Here is a 22,250-nt window from a genome sequence, read left to right on the forward strand (position 1 = left end):
GGGGCCGGCAATGATAATACATGCTTAGAGGGAAAGTATCATCAGAAAATGGCCCATTGGTTAAACCAGAATTTTGTATTAAATGTATATTTTTTTAATAAAACAATATATACATATATATACACACACACATAGATAGATAGATAGATAGATAGATAGATTATATACACAGTATAGTTTTCAGATGACTATCTGTATTAAAAAAAAATAGACATCTTCCAATTTTCACACTGGCTACTGGGGCTGTTTTAGGTTCTTAGTTCCAGTCCTTTCACAAAGAGTTTTTAGCAGTCTCATTATCATCAGAGGCAGGATTACAATGACTAATAACACCTCTATACTATTTACAATCAGTGATGTCACAGCTCACCTCCTCCTCCTCCTGTACAATGACTGATAACACCTCTATATACAATAGATAACACAGGAGCCACCATTCACAATAGGTGATGTCACAGCTTACCTTCTCCTCCTGTACAATGACTGATAACACCTCTATATACAGTAGATAACACAGGATCCACCATTCACAATAGGTGATGTCACAGCTCACCTCCTCCTCCTGTACAATGACTGATAACACCTCTATATACAGTAGATAACACAGGATCCACCATTCACTATAGGTGATGTCACAGCTCACCTCCTCCTCCTGTACAATGACTGATAACACCTCTATATACAGTAGATAACACAGGATCCACCATTCACAATAGGTGATGTCACAGCTCACCTCCTCCTCCTCCTGTAAAATGACTGATAACACCTCTTAACAATTTTTGCACAAATGTATGTACATTTGTCTACCCCCCGGAGTAATTTTATGGAAATGATACATCTGGAATTTTGGGTTAAATTTTGCAATATGTCAGCAGCACATGCAGCTTGTTTTATGCTGAAAGGTTACAAAAAAAAGGTGAAAAGAGAAAAATGAAAAGCATTTTTGATTTTGCGCTAAATTCACAAACAACATTTGGCATAAAATCCGTCAATTAATACCACGAGGCAAAACAAAAAGGAAAAGTGACTGAAAAAAACGTAAAATGATTAATTGGATCCATAGAGTTTTATATTAGTCCTATGGGCCCACATGAAAAGATGTTGATTGTGATATCAAAAATAATAAAAAATTACTAAAACATTCAAGACAAAAATCTAAACAGCAGGTCATTCTGATGATACATGTCGTCCATTTTTTTACACTGCTAGATTCCCATTAAAGAACTAATCTGGGGAAAGAGGGATTTTCTTGGCCAGAAAAAAAAATGTTCCCACTCTTGGGGAACCTAATACCATTTCTGCCTCATAGACGTTTGGGTGGGCACCAGATCCATCAGGCCATTGCAGATTGGGGGAGCCCAATATTATCTCCATATACCCTTGGGGACAATTTTAGTTTCTTTACTTAAATGCATGTATTTGGGAGTAAATATCATATTTGCTATTAGTTTTCTTTAATAGCGTTACTTTTACAGGCTCTTTGTTTTCCGACATATTTAACTTTGATGTGGTCTCTGGTCATAAATCAGCAAAAAAAGAGATCAGAAAGAGACAAATAAAAGCTAGAAGCTCTCTCAAACTCCCCCATTATACTGAGCTCACTGATGGATTCTTAGTTAACTCATTCTGCAGCCAGCAATAGACAGCGCAGCACTGTGGCTATAGAAGGCAAATAATGCAAAATTTTGAATAAAACCCAATTGCAAATATTATTTTTAGCCAGAAATACATAGATTCATGTAAAAAAAAAAAAAAAAAAAAAAAAACAGTCTGATGTGATGAGTACCAAGTGGTCCAATCTGAAAAGAGGAGAAATTTCATTGGTGCCCAAGGCTTATTGATGTGCATGAAGAGCAGATCTCACCCCGCTGGTCCGATTACATAGAAGAGCTTCTTTAGCACACGTTACTACAAAAAGTTCCCACTGATAGAAAGTTGTCAGAACACGCAGAGCATCGCAGCTTGCGGTGTATGGGACTTCATAGCCGTGGACCGCTGTCAAAAGCTACTGCAACGTACATGCTATCAGGGTTGGCACCAGCATCTGTTGAGCCTACGCTAGTGTGGCGCCCCTGAGGGTTCAGCCGCCACAGAGGTACTGCACCTCACTTGGAGGTGTGGTGTCTCCTTCTCTCAGGTAAGGCGGGAGTGCTGCCCGGGATCCCAACACCTGCATCCAACACTACACTACTCCAGGCCGGCTGGAAGGGCAAGATGCACTGTGTTCCTGCTGAGCCTTGTCCCTGCCTGGAGTGGGGGGAACCAAAGAGAGGGGGAACCAGTAGTGGGTGTGGGTGGAGGACGCAGAACAGGGGAGCACTTTGATAGGAGGTATATATAAAGGGAAGCCATCTTAGAGTGGCAGTGCAGTAAGTAGGTGGCAGCAAGAGCAGAGGAAGGGAGCAGAGTCTCTTTAGGGGCTCTGCTCCACAGCGCAGCGGGGCCTAGTGAGAGAGGCCCAGGAGAGGAGTGGGAGCAGGGGAGGAATGCTCCAGGAACAGAAGGGATCCCAGGGGGTACGGCGAGTGCAGGACGGCACCCGTGCACCCGAATCTGCCAAGTGTCAGAGGGATCAGGCCGCAGGAAGGGAACAGGTCTCTGGACCAACCATGTTACTCCAGGTCTCGGCTGGAAAAACCGGAGGCTTCTGCACTTCCATGGTGCAGTTGCCACAGTCTCACCCTAGTCACCGTGAAGGGCATCAAGTAGGTCTGGGAACTCCAGGTTGCCCAGAAGGACTTCAGAGCACCCGATCGTGACTGTGTGTGAGGAAGCGCAGGGCAGGAGGGAGAAGACCCAGCGCGGAATGTCGGCTGAGGAAAGGAACATATAGAAAGGGGGTCCCGTTAAGTGCTTCTAATATACCTGAAGGAGTGCTGAACCCCTGCCTGGCAAACGCAGTGCGACGCGGGAGTCTGACACCTGGACAGTGGTACCCGAGGAGCCTAAAAAGAACTGTGAGTAAACTCGGATGACTGCACTCCACTGTCTCTGTCTGTTATTTCCACCACCACCATCTGCACCTACACTGCCCCGGGGGCCCGCTACGCCTGTGGGGAGCAGAAACATCACAGCTGCCATCCCATCACCCCCGGAGGTCTGCAGCAGCGCCGGTAACCATTACCGGAAACCACAGGTGGTTTCACGAGACAAAACTGTACACTAAAACCCCTTTTTAAAGAGAGACCCAGAGTACGGGCCCGGGAGCCGACTGCCGTGACCTCATAAACAAGGTAAAGGGCCCGGGTACCGAGTCCCCTATATCCCCCTGGGTGACACACTAGTGCCCACTCTGCCCAGTTTTCCATTGGCGACAAGGGTGCACTTCTTGTATAGAGTGGGACAGGAGTGGTGTTTTTCAGCCAGGGGGGTGCGATTTGGACGATGCTCTGCTGGGAATCCTTGCAACATGTGAAGGTAACACCTACTACCTTCCAAAGCATTGTACTGTCCCCCCTTCATGGCAGCGCCCCTTTTCCTGATTGATAATGCCTCCGATACACTGCAAAAAACTGTTTCGGAATATGATAAAGAGATCAAGTTGACAACTTGTCTCCAAATTCCCAGATCTCAATCCGTGGATGTCCTTGAGAAACAAATCTGATCCATGGAGGGTTTACGGAGCAACTTAAAGGATCTGCTGCCAATGTCTTGGTGTCAGATTCCACAGGGCACCTCCAGAGGTATGGTGGAGTCTATGCCCCGATGGGCACGAGGGAAACCTACAGAATATTAGGCAGGTGGTTGTAACGTTATCGCTGATCGGTGTAGGACATGCTGCATAGGTAGAGATTGTGCAGAATGGATGATCCCTTTAAGGTGGAGTTGTCCCTGCACCTAACCTAATGTGATTTACAGAAGCCTACGTGTAGATCTCATCCAGAACATGTACCGTAGATCTGTTAGTGATTTTTGTAGCAACATATCCAAATATTTCCCATAGCACCAGAATATCTGACAGTACTGCTAAATAAGAGATTAAAGGGCAAGTAAACTGTGCAACCAAATCTCAGATTTCACCGCAGTGCATGTAAAATAAAAAATAAGTTCCCTTTAATTACAGATGTCCCATTAGTTACACTATCTTTAGGGCAAGCAAAGGTAGTGGAGGATAGAGCACTGTAAAACATTAGAGGGAACCTGTCACTAGCGTTTTTGCTTACAAACCTTGCCCATCCCCTTTAACCAGGGGCAGACATATCATTGGTGCAACCTGTGCGGCCACACAATGGCCCATTTCTACCTCCAAACCAGGTGCAATTTTACATTATCAGGAGCTCTTGGACTGCAAAGGGCCCATATATTGTTCTTGCACAGGGGCCCTTTTCTGCCTGTCTCCGCCAGTGCCTTTAACAGCATGTGAATGAGGTTGCTACAACCCCTTTATATCCTCAGGGGTCCCTCTGTATACTTCAGAAATGTGCTTTATACATGTCCTGCGCTGCATGTAAATTGTGCGTTCCGGACCGATGTATGTCTCCAGATTGTGATCAGTGTCGCCGCGGTCGTTGAGAAGTCATCCACTTACATCCAGAGAGAAGAGGCGGCGTTTGAAGGAAACGGGGCGGCACGGATCGCAATCTGGAGACATCTATCGGACCCTATATACACCTATATATAAAAACACATTTCCAGAGGTATGCAGGGGCACCCCTGAGGATATAAAGGGGTTGTAGGAACCCCATTCACATGGTCTTAAAGGTGATGGGCAGGGTTTGTAGGTGAAAAAACTGGTGACAGGTTCCCTTTATGAAAGGAGCCCATGACATCGCCATTTGCCGTGCCAAAGTTCTGCTTTTATTCATTTGTAAATTAGGCCTGCAAGTGCACTGATGGACAATATCAGTACTTGCAGGATATGGCTCCTGCATAACGTCACCTCTACTCTCCACTGTCAATCAAGAAGTGGAGGGCGGTGCTGACGGGGAAAAGCTAAAAGGAGTCATAGACTACAAGTGCATGGATACTCCTATAAGTGCACTTGCAGGCCTAATTTGCATATAAAAAAGCCAAGTTTCGGATGGCACTTTAATAGACATATTTTGTAATGCATCACATCACACTGCCTTATACAACCCCTGGCAAAAATTATGGAATCACCGGGCTCGGATGATGTTCATTCAGTTGTTTAATGTTGTTGAAAAAAAAGCAGATCACAGACATGGCACAAAACTAAAGTAATTTCAAATGGCAACTTTAGGGCTTTAAGAAACACTAAAATAAATCAAGATTAAAAATGTGGTACTCAGTAAGGGTAATTTTTTTCAGACCAAGCAGAGGGAAAAAATTATGGAATCACTCAATTCGGAGGAAAAAATTATGGAATCACCCTGTAAATTTTCATTTCCAAAACTAACACCTGCATCAAATTAGATCTGCTCGTTAGTCTGCATCTAAAAAGGAGTGATCACACCTTGGAGAGCTGTTGCACCAAGTGTACTGACATGAATCATGGCTCCAACACGAGAGATGTCAATTGAAACAAAGGAGAGGATTATCAAACTCTTAAATGAAGGTAAATCATCAGGCAAAGTTGCAAAAGATGTTGGTTGTTCAAAGTCAGCTGTGTCTAAAATCTGGACCAAATACAAACAACATGGGAAGGTTGTTAAAGGCAAACATACTGGTAGACCAAGGAAGACATCAAAGCGTCAAGACCGGAAACTTAAAGCAATATGTCTCCAAAACAGGAAATGCACAACAAAACAAATGAGGAACGAATGGGAGGAAACTGGAGTCAATGTCTGTGACAGAACTGTAATAAACCGCCTAAAGGAAATGGGATTTACATACAGAAAAGCTAAACATAAGCCATCATTAACACCTAAAAAGAAAAAAACAAGGTTACAATGGGCTAAGGAAAAGCAATCGTGGACTGTGGATGACTGGATGAAAGTGTGGCGCCCCTGCGGGTTCAGTCGCCACAGATGTACTGCATCTCACCCAGAGGTGTGGTATCTCCTTCTCTCAGGTAAGGAGGGAGTGCTGCCCAGGACCCCAACACCTGCATCCAACACTACACTACTCCAGACCAGCAGAAGGGGAAAGATGCGTCGCTCTCCTGCTGAGTCCTGTCCCTGGCTGGAGTGGGGGGAACCAAAGTGATGGGGAACCATGTAGTGGGTGTGGGTTGAGGAAGCATATTAGGGGAGCACTTGAGAAGGAAGATATAAAAAGGGAAGCCATCTTGGGTGTAGTCAGTCAGTGGAGTTTGAGAGGAGAAGTAGAGGGAGCAGGAGCTCTGTAGGAGCTCTGCACAGGAGGAGGGCCTAGAGAGAGGCCCAGGACAGACGGAGGAGGAGAGGAGCAGGAGGAAGACTCCAGGAACGAAGAAGGGATCCCAGGGGTATGGGCAGTGCTGGAGGCCACCCGTACGCCCGAATCTGCCAGGCGGTGGAGGAATTGAGCCACAGAGGGGACCGGCCCCTAACTAGTGAGAATTACAAAGTTCAACTAGAAACCGAAGGCTTCTGTACTTTCAGGGTGCAGTTGCCACATCCGCACTCAAGTCGCCAAAAAGGTAACCACATAGGATCCAGGGAACTCCAGGTTGCCCAGAAAGATCCGAGGATACTGGCTTGGGACATTGTTTGGCGAGGCGCAGGGCAAGAAGGGTGAGGGCCAGCGCAGAAAGACGGCTGAGAAGGTCATATGGAACGGGGTCCTGTCAGGCACTCTTGAAACACCTGGGAGTTTGCTGAACCCCTGCCTGCATGAAGAGAACATGCAAATTTCCACAGTCATTGATGATATGGGGCTGCATGTCAGGTAAAGGCACTGGGGAGATGGCTGTCATTACATCTTCAATAAATGCCCAAGTTTACATCGATATTTTGGAGAGTTTTCTTATCCCATCAATTGAAAGGATGTTTGGGGATGATGACATCATTTTTCAAGATGATAATGCATCCTGCAATAGAGCAAAAACTGTGAAAACATTCCTTGAAAGAAGACACATAAGGTCAATGTCATGGCCTGCAAATAGTCCGGATCTCAATCCAAATGAAAATCTTTGGTGGAAGTTGAAGAAAATGGTCCATGACAAGGCTCCAACCTGCAAAGCTGATCTGGCAGCAGCAGAGAAATTTGGAGCCAGATTGATGAAGAGTACTGTTTGTCACTCATTAAGTCCATGCCTCAGAGACTACAAGCTGTTATTAAAGCCAGAGGTGGTGCAACAAAATACTAGTGATGTATTGGAGTGTTCTTTTGTGTGTTTGTTTTTCATGATTCCATAATTTTTTCCCTCTGCTTGGTCTGAAAAAAATTACCCTTACTGAGTACCACATTTTTAATCTTGATTTCTTTTAATGTTTCTTAAAGCTCTAAAGTTGCCATTTGAAATGACTTTAGTTTTGTGCCATGTCTGTGATCTGCTTTTTTTCAACAACATTAAACAACTGAATGAACATCCTCCGAGCCCGGTGGTTCCATATTTTTTGCCAGGGGTTGTAGTGCACTACCTCTGCTTACGCAGAGCTAGTGTTACTGACAGGTAATGCCATGTGTATGCAGCTACTATGCAGACCTAGGTGTACTTCATTTTTTCTACTAGCTGCATTGTAGCAATAAAAAACCTGATTGCACAAGTTTACACACCCCTTAATATAATGGAGAAGAGCATGAAAGGATCTCTCAGTTGCTCATTTACACATCTGCCTCCAAGATGTGGACTATCTATCGGTCACAGTTACTGCAGCGGATTATTATTGCAGAAGAGAAAAAAAAAAGTCAAATATGTAAAAAAAAGTAAATATTTTTGGAATGTATCCTCTCACCTCGCTGCGATTCTCCCCAGCTCTAGTAAGCACAGGCAAACTTCTCTGGGCTGCTTATGTAGAACTAGAGGAGAAAAAGGACAAAAAAACAGTTAATCAGCTGCGGCAATATAAGGAAACAGTGATATTTAGTGGGTATTTCCCTTTAAGAAAAAAAAATGTATTCTTAAAACTTTAATTAAAGGGCTTGTCCTGACTTCTTATGGGTAAAACTGCAAAGTGCTTGTAAAAAGAAACAACTTTGCAATTTACTTCTTATTAAAAATCCTCTTTCAATTCTGTAGTTTACTGCTTGTTGTCTTGGTCACCGGCCACCTCTGCAGTCTACCAGAGGTGGCCTGTTCTCTAGGCAAAGTTATATAACTGATCAGTTTACCACAGAAGAGTCCACGAAAGTGGGGTGACAACTTGTCAGCTGGGATAATGACTATTGGTTGTCAGTCAATGGTATCCATTTCCAGAAACAAACAGAACAATTAAAATTCTTTTACAATTTTTTTTCTTAAAGGGGTATACACACATTAATTGTGAACAGGTGTAAGTGGTGACCTCTGCACGACCATTGATGACTGATCTACGGGGGTAACCCTGATCATCAGGGGGCACAACAGTCAGAGATAGATCATCAATATTAGTGCCGAGGCGGCACCTTAAAGGGGAACTCCTCCATAATGACATGCTGATAGACAGATGTAGGCAGACTAGTGCAGTGAAGGATGGGAGGTCTCGCAGATGTTTTCAGTGATGGGCGCCATGACTTTAATGAGGTCGGTTGTGTAAATGAGTCACATATTTATTACTGACATCTACAAGCTGTCTTGCTGACAGGTGAGATTTCTGCTCAGGTCATCAGTAGGACCGATCACTCACAAAGGATTGTCTTGACCATTGTAACAAATCCTCAGCTGTGAGTATTAAGTCAGTGCAGGTTATCGGTCACATCTCGGATGAAGGGTTCGTTCACGGACAACAAGCAGAGATCTCGACAGTTGTGACAAATTCCAATACAAAGGATACAAGAAAGATGAAAAGTATCAGCGCCAGTGACATTAATTACTAATAATGATGATCACGTGTGAAATGATGACTGACAGGATGTCCATGTGCACAATGATTTCCTACCATAGCAGAGAAACGGGCGTCGATATATTCAGCTGATACAAGGAGGAAAAGATTTACAGGTTAAAATAAAAAAAAATCATCAAGAAAAATCATGGTTATTCTGCAGCAAATAATCTGATATAATATTGTAATATGTAATATAAAGTATTGATATAATATAATAATAAACTATAATAATATAATGCAGTATTATAATCCCTGCGGTGTCACTCGTAGCCTTCACACTTACAGCCAATGTCCAATGTGTCTGCAGAAAATGACCTGTTGTTTAAATCAGGTTTTTATGTAATTTGTTTTTTTTTCACAGTTTGAATTTTTTTTTTCAATTTTCCATATCATTATCTACATAAGGAAATGAGGCAGAACTAGGGACCAGCATTGAGCATGGCGACTTCACTAGTATCACTAATAATACTATTTATTCATATGAGATCTATATTAAAAAAAAATAAAAAAATTCAATTTTCACACTGGCCACAGGGCTTTATACTAGACTCACTCTTCCTGCTCTGCGTGGTAAACTTTTCACCGCCTCATTATCATCATAGACAAGATTACAATGACAGGTAAAACCTCTATACTATTCACAATTGGGGATGTCACAGCTCACTTCCTCCAGTACAATGTCTGATAACACCTCTATATACAGTAGGTAACACAGGATCCACCATTCACAATAGATGTCACAGCTCACCTCCTCCCCCTCCTGTACAATGACTGATAACTCCTCTATATACAGTAGGTAACACAGGATCCATCATTCACAATAGGTGATGTCACAGCTCACCTCCTCCCCCTCCTGTACAATGACTGATAACTCCTCTATATACAGTAGATAACACAGGATCTACCATTCACAATTGGTGATGTCACACAGTTCACCTCCTCCCCCTCCTGTACAATGACTGATAACACCTCTATATAGAAGAGTAAACAAAAAAACAATTGTATATAAGGATGATGGCAAAGGACAGCACCAATTCTGGCGCTGTGAAACACCCAAAAGCACCTACTCCAAGTAAATATGATAATCAGGAGTTTGTAGGTATAAACATGAAAAACATTTATTAAGCATAAGTACAAAAGTTTTAATGTGTTATAAAAAACTGGACAGTACAATGAAATGTCAGCCATAGTACCTCCACAACCATTAAAGTATATTGCAAGTGCAGTTTAGGCAAGAGAAACTCCCCTCAGAAAACAAGGTCACAACCAGTGTCCCAAACAACTTGAACAAGCATTGGCAAATGGTTTTCATCAAAGTGATATTTGAGAGGGGTTAGGCTTACCAAGGGTGGAAGTGTCAGTACGGACTGGCAAAGAGATGGAAATGACAGACCCTGACGCGCGTTTTGTGGGTTTGAATGCCGCTTTTTCAAAAATCACTTTGATGAAAACCATTTGCCAATGCTTGTTCAAGTTGTTTGGGACACTGGTTGTGACCTTGTTTTCTGAGGGGAGTTTCTCTTGCCTAAACTGCACTTGCAATATACTTTAACATGTGGTTGCGGAGGTACTATGGCTGACATTTCGTTGTACTATCCAGTTTTTTAAACACATTAAAACTTTTGTACTTATGCTTAATAAATATTTTTCACTTTTATACCTACAAATCCTGTCTTTTTCCTGATTATTACCTCTATATACAGTAGATAATACAGGATCCACCATTCACAACAGGTGATGTCACAGCTCACCTCCTCCTCCTGTACAATGACTGATAACACCTCTATATACAGTAGATAATATAGGATCCACCATTCACAATAGTCAATGTTACAGCTCACCTCCTCCCCTTTCTTTCACAAGATCCTCTGCCTAGATTGGAGTATGAATAGTCTGTGTTGCTGCTAATATCCATGTAAGGAACTAGAAATAAAAGTCTAATATTAGGCTTAGTGGAAAGTATGAAAATTGCAAGATTTTTTTTTATTTATTTTAAATACAGATATGAATAATTCCTCTTAATATTTGGGATACTAATGACTATCATGCCCAACACTGGTCCTTAAAAATGCCCCATATCTGGGCTAAGCCAGAGAGGGAGCAATATGGCTCGGGCTTCAATATGACATAGTTGGTAATTAGTCAATGGCGGAAGGTCTCATGAAATCACAAGGCACGTGAATGTCACATATCACAGATATGCGCTTTGTTCTGTGATGTAGGGTAGAAAAATGAGGGTTATTTCAAAATTTGTACATGTAATAATTCCAAATTGTAACAATCGGAACACTTGTCACGTATGCCCTTACTGGCACTTTAGGGGATCATTTACTAAAAACGTATTATCTGAATGATTATTTATTGGACATTTTAAGCTCTATACGATCCTTCCAGAAACACCCACTTTGGGGCCACAGTAGGATAAGCGACGCTCCACTTCATGGGAGATACTGTTGATTTAAAGTTTTTTTTCTAAAGTAGGAAAAATGTTTTTAATATATTATTAGGATATTGGGTGAGGATAGAGGCCAATTCCTCATTTTTGGAAACTTAAATAATTAAATGGAGTTCAGAACAACAACAAAGAGAACCTGCGGTGTCCTTCTGGCAGCTCAGTTATATGAATCGACACCATGTAATACATTGGATCTCCTGTGGTGGCGCTACGTGAGGCTGAAACACTTGTTACCAGGGTCCCTTATAGATAACAGCTGATTCCTGGCGATGTATCAGAAAACAATGTGATCAACTCTTTTTGGATGACATTATTATTAGTAGTATTATTGATATCATTATTATTATTATAGTGGATTATTATTATTAGCATTATTGTTAGTAATAATAATAATAATAAATATTATAGTAGCTTATTATTATTTACATCCAGTGTCTGGAAACCTGTACAGACCTCATACATGTCACAGCTAAGGGCTTGGTACAATCTAGTGCACCAATCCTTCCTAACCTGAACTTTCCTGACTCTAAACTGCGACATTGTCTACACTGACACATTTTAACAAATAGGGCAGGAGAAATAATCTATTTACTGGTTTTGGAAATGATTGCAATTAGTGTTCAGTGAGCACTAAAATGCTCGGGTGCTCGAAGCTCGGGCCGAGCTCGCCGTGATACTCAGGTGCTCGACCCGAGCAACGAGCCCAATGTTAGTCTATGGGAGACTCGAGCATTTTTGCGGCGGCACCCCCGGCAGTCTTTTAAAAGCCTAACAAGTGCCCAAAACGATAGTGGCAGTGCTGAAATGACATGGGGACAGCATGGGGATCGCCCCAGGAAGCATTTCTGCCCCCCAGGTCACAGCTGTCAACAACGTGGTCAGAGGTATTAAGCCACTTTTACGGGCTCACAATAAAACGTTCAAAAACTAAACTGAAACTGCTTTCCTGTGAAATATGTTAAGGAAGTTCCTTTCCAGGGTAAAGACTTGTGTATAAGGTAAAATAAATAACCCAAAACAAAAATAACTCCTCCACACCTTGGGCTATGTTCACAAGTAGCATTTTTTATGCGTTTTTGCACTTTTGTATTGCTTTCAACCGTGACAAATGCATTCACTGGGAAATGTCATTTTAACATTTTACAACCTTATCTGGCCATGTGCTGTGTGACACATGCATACAGTGCTGAAAAGACATGGGAACAGCATGGGGAAGACCCCTGAAAGCATCTCTGACACCCAGGTCGCTGCCTAAAAGTGTGCCCATCAGAAGTGATCCTTGCCGCATCAGAAGATGCAGACTTGCAACTATCCCCGTGCAAGTCCTTGTCCCAGGGCAGTGTTCAATTGTACCTCCCCCATTCCTTGCAATGCAAGCGCAAATATGCAGCCACCCACCCACCCGCAGGCTGCAATACTATACTGCTAGCTTACACTTGAAATGGGGCCTTTTAGTTTGGAGGAGGCCGAAGCTGGCCACTACCTCATGGCTGCTTCGGCAGCGAGGTCTCCATACTCAGTCCCCAGCCACCCGGGTGTCCACGCTCGGTCCCCAGTCGCCAGGGGGCGGCCAGGTGTCCATACTCGGTCCCCAGCCGCCCCGCGGCCGGGTGTCCACACACGGTCCCCAGCCGCCTGGGAGCGGCCGGTGTCCATAAACGGTCCCCAGCCGCCCCTATTTCTCCTGTCACCTTCCCACACACTTTTCTTAGCCCGGCCTGCTTTAGGGCAGCATTGGACGAGCCCACCAGAGAACCAGACTCCTCCGGTGGGCCCTGGCTTCTCCATCAGGGGAGTTGAGAGTGCCAAGGTGAGGAGCATGATGATGATGATAGAAGTTAGCATCTGCTTTGTTTTTTTGGAATGCAAGCGCATGTATGTAGTAGCGGCTAGGCCTGAGGTGGTCAGCGTTTTGGCGCATATCCTACCTCCTCCGAGGATTGCTGGATGTTTTCCTGCTACTATCCCAGTTCTATGACTCCCTTTAAAACAAAGCTTCAGGTGATGAATGATGGATGAGGTGGTGGCAAAGGAGAAAGAGCAGGAGGAACAGGGACCATTCACATCAATATCAGGCCAGTCAACCACATATGTCTTGTAGGATATGTTTCTGTAACAAAAGGAGCGGTTCGGCAACACAGTTATAGGGCATACAGTGAGTGCAATGCCTACCAAAAATTTCGAGGCACTCCAATGCCCCTTGGAAATGACATGGAGGTCAGAGGGCCTTAACTAAACCGTTTTTTCCATTTATAGCAACTGGGTCTCCTGTACACTGTTGGCCTAAGCAGTGAATGGAAGGCTTTCCAAAAATTATGAGAAAACAGCAATGCCCCTTGAAACAGACGTGGATTACAGCGTACTAAAAACCTTCTACCCATTATTGGGGAGTGGGTCTCCCTTAGTTTTCGCCTTTGCATTGAAAAGCAAAAGCTGACTAAAATTAGGAGGAAATGCAATGTTGGAAGAGTCGTGGAGGTTAGAGGTAATTAAAAACAACATTTCAATGCCCCTTGGAAGAGCTGTAGAGTTCAGAGTGGCTTAAGAAGACGCTTTTAATGCCCCTTTGAAGAGACGTGGAGGTCACAGTAGCTTAACAAGACAGTTTTAATGCCCCTCGGAAGAGACTTGGAGGTCCCAGTAGCTTAACAAGACGGTTTGAATGCCCCTTGGAAGAGACGTGGAGGTCCCAGTAGCTTAACAAGACGGTTTAAATGCCCCTTACAAGAGCCATACAGTACAGCATCTTAAAAACATTATTCCCATTATTGGGGAGTGGGTCTCCCATAGTCTTTGCTTATGCCTTCCAAGCAAAAGCTGCCAAAAATTAGGACGGAGGAACTTGCAATGCCCCTTACAAGAGCCATACAGTACAGCATATTACAAACATTATTCCCATTATTGGGGAGTGGGTCTCCCATAGTCTTTGCCTATGCCTTCCAAGCAAAAGCTGCCAAAAATTAGGAGGAAATGCAATGCCCGTTCGAAGAGTCGTGGAGGTTAGAGTTAATTAAAAACAACATTTCAATGCCCCTTGGAAGAGCTGTGGAGTTCAGAGTGGTTTAATAAGACGCTTTTAATGCCCCTCAGAAGAGACGTGGAGGACCCAGTAGCTTAACAAGACGGTTTGAATGCCCCTTGGAAGAGACGTGGAGGTCCCAGTAGCTTAACAAGACGGTTTAAATGCCCCTTACAAGAGCCATACAGTACAGCATCTTAAAAACATTATTCCCATTATTGGGGAGTGGGTCTCCCATAGTCTTTGCTTATGCCTTCCAAGCAAAAGCTGCCAAAAATTAGGACGGAGGAACTTGCAATGCCCCTTACAAGAGCCATACAGTACAGCATATTACAAACATTATTCCCATTATTGGGGAGTGGGTCTCCCATAGTCTTTGCCTATGCCTTCCAAGCAAAAGCTGCCAAAAATTAGGAGGAAATGCAATGCCCGTTCGAAGAGTCGTGGAGGTTAGAGTTAATTAAAAACAACATTTCAATGCCCCTTGGAAGAGCTGTGGAGTTCAGAGTGGTTTAATAAGACGCTTTTAATGCCCCTCAGAAGAGACGTGGAGGACCCAGTAGCTTAACAAGACGGTTTTAATGCCCCTTGGAAAAGTGGTGGAGGTCCCAGTAGCTTAACAAGACGGCTTCAATGCCCCTTGGAAAAGTGGTGGAGGTCACAGTAGCTTAACAAGACGCTTTTAATGCCCTCAGAAGAGACGTGGAGGTCCCAGTAGCTTAACAACACGGTTTTAATGCCCCTTGGAAAAGTGGTGGAGGTCACAGTAGCTTAACAAGACGGTTTTAATGCCCCTTGGAAAAGTGGTGGAGGTCACAGTAGCTTAACAAGACGGTTTTAATGCCCCTTGGAAAAGGGGTGGAGGTCACAGCAGCTTAACAAGACGGTTTTAATGCCCCTCGGAAGAGACATGGAGGTTCCAGTAGCTTAACAAGACAGTTTGAATGCCCCTTGGAAAAGTGGTGGAGGTCGCAGTAGCTTAATAAGACGGTTTGAATGCCCCTTGGAAGAGCTGTAGAGTTCAGAGTGGCTTAAGAAGACACTTTTAATGCCCCTTTGAAGAGACGTGGAGGTCACAGTAGCTTAACAAGACAGTTTGAATGCCCCTTGGAAGAGACGTGGAGGTCCCAGTAGCTTAACAAGACGGTTTTAATGCCCCTTGGAAAAGTGGTGGAGGTCGCAGTAACTTAACAAGACGGTTTTAATGCCCCTCCGAAGAGAAGTGGAGGTCCCAGTAGTTTAACAAGACGGTTTTAATGCCCCTTGGAAAAGTGGTGGAGGTCGCAGTAGCTTAACAAGACGGTTTGAATGCCCCTTACAAAAGCCATACAGTACAGCATCTTAAAAATATTATTCCCATTATTGGGGAGTGGGTCTCCCACAGTCTTTGCTTATGCCTTCCAAGCAAAAGCTGACAAAAATAAGGACGGAGGAACTTTCAATAATGGCAACACGGACCACGGTCACCCTGGTGGTATAGTGGTGGTGGAGGCTGAGGATAAGTAGAAGAACATAAAACAGCCAAAATGAGGAAGCGTATACCCATGTGTGGGTGTGAAGTGGTGCATGTGAATACACCTCCCGAAATAACACAGTGGAGAAGTCTGGCCCAATCCAGCCCTTGTTCATTTTGATAAGGGTCAGCTTGTCAGCATTGTCAGTTGACAGGCGAGTGCCCTTGTCAGTTATAATTCCCCCAGTGGCACTAAAAACACGCTCCGATAACACGCTAGCGGCAGGGCAGACCAGGACCTCCAAGGCGTACAGAGAGAGTTCATTCCAAGTGTCCAGCTTGGATACCCAATAATTAAAAGGCACAGAGGCATCACGGAGGACGCGGGTACGGTCGGCAAGGTACTCCCTCACCATCTTTTGAAACTTTCCACTCCTTGTGAGAGTACCCCACGCCTCAGGGTCTGTCCGAAGGGAGGGTCTGAGAAAACTGTCCCAGAACGTTGACAGTGTTCCCCTGCCTCTGCTGGATTGGAGTTGCGTCTCTCTCTCATGTACGCCTTGGTTGGGCAACGAACTGTGACCTCTGCCGCTAGCGTGTTCAAATGGGAAATTTTTTAACAGTTCTGTAGCAAGGGCCTTCTGGTACTGCCCCATTTTTGTAGACCTCTCCACCTCAGGAATAAGAGAGTGAAAGTTCTCCTTGTAGCGGGGGTCTAAAAGTGTCACCAACCAGTAATGACTGTCACCCAACATTTTGACAACGCGAGGGTCACGGTTAAGGCAGCGTAACAAAGTTAGCCATGCGTGCCAGACTGGTAACGGGCAAGACTTCCGTGTCCACACCAAGATGACGACTGACCATGCTCTCCTCCTCCTCCTCCTCCCCCCCTGTCCTCAGGCTGTTGGTTGTGGCACATTTTCACCTTGGCCACGGCCCCGTCCTCTGCACGCACCATCACCAGAACGTCCAGTTCCACGTCCCTTGCCACGCGCCTTGCCCATTGTAAAGGAAGTAAAATAGCTTATACTCGCACTATCAATGGAAAAAGGGTAATAGAAAGTAGATTAGAACCGTGGACAAGGAAAACCACAGTTCTATTTCTCTGGCCTACACTCGACTCTTTTAAACAATCTGAACAATCAGGGAGAAACTATTACTGTTTTTCTTTACGGAAAAAATACCAAAAGCTGAATAATAGAGATTTTTTACCGTGTAATGGCAAAACCACAGTTATTGTTTACTGGGGTACACCAGACAATTTTAAATAGATATATCTGCGGCTGAACAGTGAGCGACACACTCAAACTGTTTTTTTTTTTTTTAGGTAAAAATGGCCCAAAAGTGGATAATACAGAGGTTTGAACCGTGGAACTGCAAAACCACACTTCTATTTCTCTGGCCTTCACCAGACTATTTTCAACAGATATATTTGTGTCTGAGCAATCAGGAGACACTATTACTGTTTTTCTTTACAGCAAAAAATGGCAAAAGCAGGATAATACAGAGATTTGACCCGTGGAACTGCAAAACCACACTTCTATTTCTCGGGCCTACACCAGACTATTTTCAACAGATATATTTGTGTCTGAAAAATCAGGGAGACACTATTAGTTTTTTTTTTACGGCAAAAAATGCCAAAAGCAGGATAATAGAGATTTTTTACCGTGGAACAGCAAAACCACAGTTATAATTTACTGGGGTATACCAGACTTTTTTAAATATATATATTTGCGGCTGAACAGTGAGCGACACACTCAAACTGTTTTTTTTAGATACAAATGGCCCAAAAGTGGATAATACAGAGGTTTCAACCTTGGAACTGCAAAACCCCACGTCTATTTCTCTGGCCTACACCAGACTCTTTTCAACAGATATATTTGTGTTTGAAAAATCAGAGACACACTCTTTTTTTTTCTTTTTCTGGGGGGGGGTGGACGGACGGACACCAAAGGGTTAATAAGACGGGTATTTGTACAGTGTGAAGGAGGGAAAAAAAAAGAGGATTTAGTTGAAAAAAAAAGGATTTTTCCTGGCCCCTGAGACCTGGAGCTAAGTCCAACAATTTCAGCAACAGGAGCACACAGGACTGTAATGCAGCGTTTGCTGGTATAACCACTGCATCTCCTATACAGCCTGCCTGCCTAGTATCTGGGATGGATATTAGTCCTGAGAAGGACTGTTTGTTTGCTCTGGCAGCCTTTACAGACCCTACACTAACTATTTCGCAGTATATATCTCTCCCTAAATCAACAGCGCTGTCCCTACACTGTCTCGGTTTTAAATATTCGAGGTGACGCTGTGCGGCCAGCCAATCATTGTAATGCCCACAACCAACATGGCTGCGGCATTACAGTGACTGGCTGGCAATCCCTGCATGTTCATTGGCTCTGTAAAGAGCGCCAAACATGCAGGGCGGAGACCCGAGCTCCCGCCCGAGTAACCCGGAAATGCTCGGTGCTCGCCGAACATCCCGAGTAGTGTGATGCTCGGGCGACTACCGAGCAGTGTCGAGCATGCTCGCTCAACACTAATTGCAATGATTAAACTGTACACAATACAGGTCAGCCCCATAATAATAAACATTCCTAATCCCACCTCTACCTAGAAAAAAGTTTTTGAAAACTTCCTAAAGTTTTGTGACAAGTTTGGAGACTACTCCTATGGCGGCCACTGCGGTTCCGACAGGGGTTGTCACAAACTCTTCAACGGTAAATCTGCCCGGCTTTACAGTGATACAGGAGTAGGGGGTGTATCACCATATATCTAGCACTCAGCACCTGATGCAGTTCAGGCTCCCGGCCAAATCGTAGACTCTGATTTCCTTTGGAACGTGGAGCATCTGAAATCTATAATATTTTATAATGTATTTTGTGGGAGAGCCAGGCCTCTGTCTGGAGCACTGTCAGCGCAGCCGGCTGCTCGTGGACTGTACTACTTATGATTAATGGTCCCCGTGCAAATGGATTAATCCATTATTAAATGCTGACCTTTCTCCTTTAAAAAAAAGTTTTTTGTTTTTTTTTTAATGTCAGCCTCTGGTTTGGATATTAGGATTGTACAGATCCGAGGTGGATGAACGAGACTCGGCAGTCAGCGTTCTGCTTGTGAATTATGTTGTCTATGTAATTCTGCATCATTTTCACTTAATCACTTGTCATTCCACTAAATAAAATTTTGGTAAAAGACTAATTAGTTTTGTTCCAATAAATGACCCTTCACGCAAATAGATCCATAAAAATCGCTGCCAGCCAGGCTGAGAAAATTCATTTTGTGCGCAATGAATGGAGTCCTGTCTCGGGAAAACTCCTTACACTTGTGTGTTACAATTGCATTTTGTGCCATGGATACATTTTAAGCTGCCACAAAATCAAATTGGTAAAATTAAAAAAATAAATAAAAATATATATTTTTTTTGTTTGGGGCACGGAGAAGTTGTTCCAAAAAAACATTGGATCAGACTCGGACCAATGTTATTCCATGTGACTGTGCGCATTTCTGATTTTCTCCTCGGACAGAGCCGGTCTCACCAGTTTGATCCGATATTCGGATTGCACTTGGCCAAGCAAGGCAATGAGTCCATGGAGCACATCGGACTGCACTCGGATGACATCTGAGTGCAGTCCGATTTCCACAGACTGACAGAATGGAGACATTTTTTTTCCATCTTGTCCTCATTCCATAAAATTGAATTGCAATATGATCACACTCTGATCAGAGTGTGCATAGTCGGCCCGATTCTCACGAATGAGAGAAAATACTGCCGTGTGCGCCTAGCCTAATTTCTAGCAATGCAGTTATACATTCACAGGTGAGGAGCACGTATGTATTTATAAGTGTTTTTTTCTGGAATTTTGATAGCTCTTTATATACAATGGGAACCTTCACCAAAATCATAATTTTGTAATTACTCATGGGACTCTTACCGTATATAGCGCCATTAATTCCACAGACATTATCGGAACGGTCCCCATTGGGGCTCACAATCTACATTCCCTATCAGTATGTCTTTGAAATGTGGGAGGAAACCTGAGAACCTGGAGGAAACCCACGCAAACATGGGGAGAACATACAAACTCCTTGCAGATGTTGTCCATGGTGGGATGCACTCAAAACACTAACTCAAAACACATGATAAATAACATGCATCACAATTAAGATCCATCACCAGCAGCATGTTGATGGTTTCCAATTAACAGCAGATTTACAGGAGACCACAAGGTGATGATCACCATTAATGCATTTATAGTTGTTATTTTCTCCACTTTTGATATAAAGGGGAAGTCCAAAAAAAAATTCCCATTAAAAGCGAGCAGCATGTTGATGGTTTCCACTTAAAGGGAAACTGTCAGATCCCTTATATCTACCAAAGCAAAAAAAAAAAGTGCAAATGTTTCCATCTCCTTAAAAAAAAAAAATTAACTTTCAGTGCTCCACCACAACCATCCGGTCCAATGGGGCATCACTTACCCCGGACTAGTCCGGTCTCAGATCATGCAGTCACGCCCTGGAGCATGTGATTGACATCTTTCCCACAAGCTATTCCGTTTTCAAACCATCAGAAATTTTGCGCATGTGTGCACCTTGGCATACGCAGAGCATGGATGAAGCAGGGGGAGAGTACACCCGGCTTCATTGTACATGCCCGGGCAGGGGGAAGGTGCACAAGACTTCCGATGGTGCAAACATGACAATGCTTGCGCAGAGAGGAGTGAAAGCTTGAAGGCTCCTAATCTGCTGCTGTAAAGATAATTATAGAAGAAATTAGAACGCACCCTCATACTTGATGCAGGGCCGAATTTGCCCTTAGGCACTTGTAGGCACGTGCCTAGGGCGCCGGAATTCGGCGAGGGTGGCGCCTGAGCGTGTTTTTTTTTTTGGGGGTTCATGCCCCGATCCCTGCTGCGGGCTCAGGCAGGCGCGGTACCCGGGCGGCAGGCTGTCACCCCGAAACGTGCATCATAACTAACCACCCGAGAAGGACGAGCGGAGGCCACGCCCAGCGGATACGTCACGGCGGCTGCTGACTGGAGGCCGCGGCGGTAACGTCTGCAGGCGCCGGATTTGAAAGATAAACGAGAGGCGGCAATAAGTGAGGAGTAATACCGGTATGTGCGGGGCATACCCTGCCCGGGGAGGGGGCGAGAGGGCAGAACTCAGCGGGGGAGCTGTGTACATACGTATATATACAGGAATGGCCCTGTATATAGCACCGGTCTGTGTATACAGGAATGGATGTGTATATAGCACCAGAGTGTGTATACAGGAATGGCCGTGTATATAGCATCGGGGTGTGTGTATATAGCACCTGGGTGTGTATACAGGAATGGGGCTGTGTATATAGCACCGGGGTGTGTATACAGGAATGGGGCTGTGTATATAGCACTGGGGTGTGTATACAGGAATGGGGCTGTGTATATAGCACTGGGGTGTGTATACAGGAATGGGGCTGTGTATATAGCACTGGGGTGTGTATACAGGAATGGGGCTGTGTATATAGCACTGGGGTGTGTATACAGGAATGGGGCTGTGTATATAGCACTGGGGTGTGTATACAGGAATGGGGCTGTGTATATAGCACCGGGGTGTGTATACAGGAATGGGGCTGTGTATATAGCACTGGGGTGTGTATACAGGAATGGGGCTGTGTATATAGCACTGGGGTGTGTATACAGGAATGGGGCTGTGTATATAGCACTGGGGTGTGTATACAGGAATGGGGCTGTGTATACAGGAATGGGGCTGTGTATATAGCACCAGGGTGTGTATACAGGAATGAGGCTGTGTATACAGGAATGGGGCTGTGTATATAGCACCAGGGTGTGTATACAGGAATGGGGCTGTGTATACAGGAATGGGGATGTGTATACAGGAATGGGGCTGTGTATACAGGAATGGGGCTGTGTATACAGGAATGGGACTGTGTATATAGCACCAGGGTGTGTATGCAGGAATGTGGCTGTGTATATAGCACCAGGGTGTGTATACAGGAATGGGGATGTATATATAGCACCGGGGTGTGTATACAGGAATGGGGCTGTGTATATAGCACTGGGGTGTGTATACAGGAATGGGGCTGTGTATACAGGATTGGGGCCGTGTTTATAGCACTGGGGTGTATATACAGGAATGGGGCTGTGTATACAGGAATGGGGCTGTGTATATAGCACCAGGGTGGGTATACAGGAATGGGGCTGTATATATAGCACTGGGGTGTGTATACAGGAATGGGGCTGTGTATATAGCACTGGGGTGTGTATACAGGAATGGGGATGTATATATAGCACTGGGGTGTGTATACAGGAATGTGGCTGTGTATATAGCACCAGGGTGTGTATACAGGAATGGGGCTGTGTATATAGCACTGGGGCTGTGTATATAGCACTGGGGTGTGTATATAGCACTGGGGTGTGTATACAGGAATGGGGCTGTGTATATAGCACCAGGGTGTGTATACAGGAATGGGGCTGTGTATAT

General features: G+C 44.3%; 1 protein-coding gene across 5 annotated transcripts in view; it reads right to left on the reverse strand.

Moving 5' to 3' along the window:
- The window catches only part of GAS2 (growth arrest specific 2), a 204,183-nt gene that overhangs the window by 30,169 nt on the left and 151,764 nt on the right, over nt 1–22,250 (reverse strand). For all 5 annotated transcript variants that reach the window (XM_073659462.1, XM_073659464.1, XM_073659466.1 and 2 more), the window contains exon 5: nt 7,779–7,842. In XM_073659462.1, coding sequence (XP_073515563.1) covers nt 7,779–7,842 — 64 coding nt within the window. The remainder of the gene's footprint in view (nt 1–7,778; nt 7,843–22,250) is intronic.

This window comes from Phyllobates terribilis, unplaced genomic scaffold (genome assembly GCF_046119375.1).
Source record: "Phyllobates terribilis strain yellow unplaced genomic scaffold, ASM4611937v1 Scaffold_13__5_contigs__length_258822181, whole genome shotgun sequence".
NCBI classification, from domain to species: Eukaryota; Metazoa; Chordata; class Amphibia; order Anura; family Dendrobatidae; genus Phyllobates; species Phyllobates terribilis.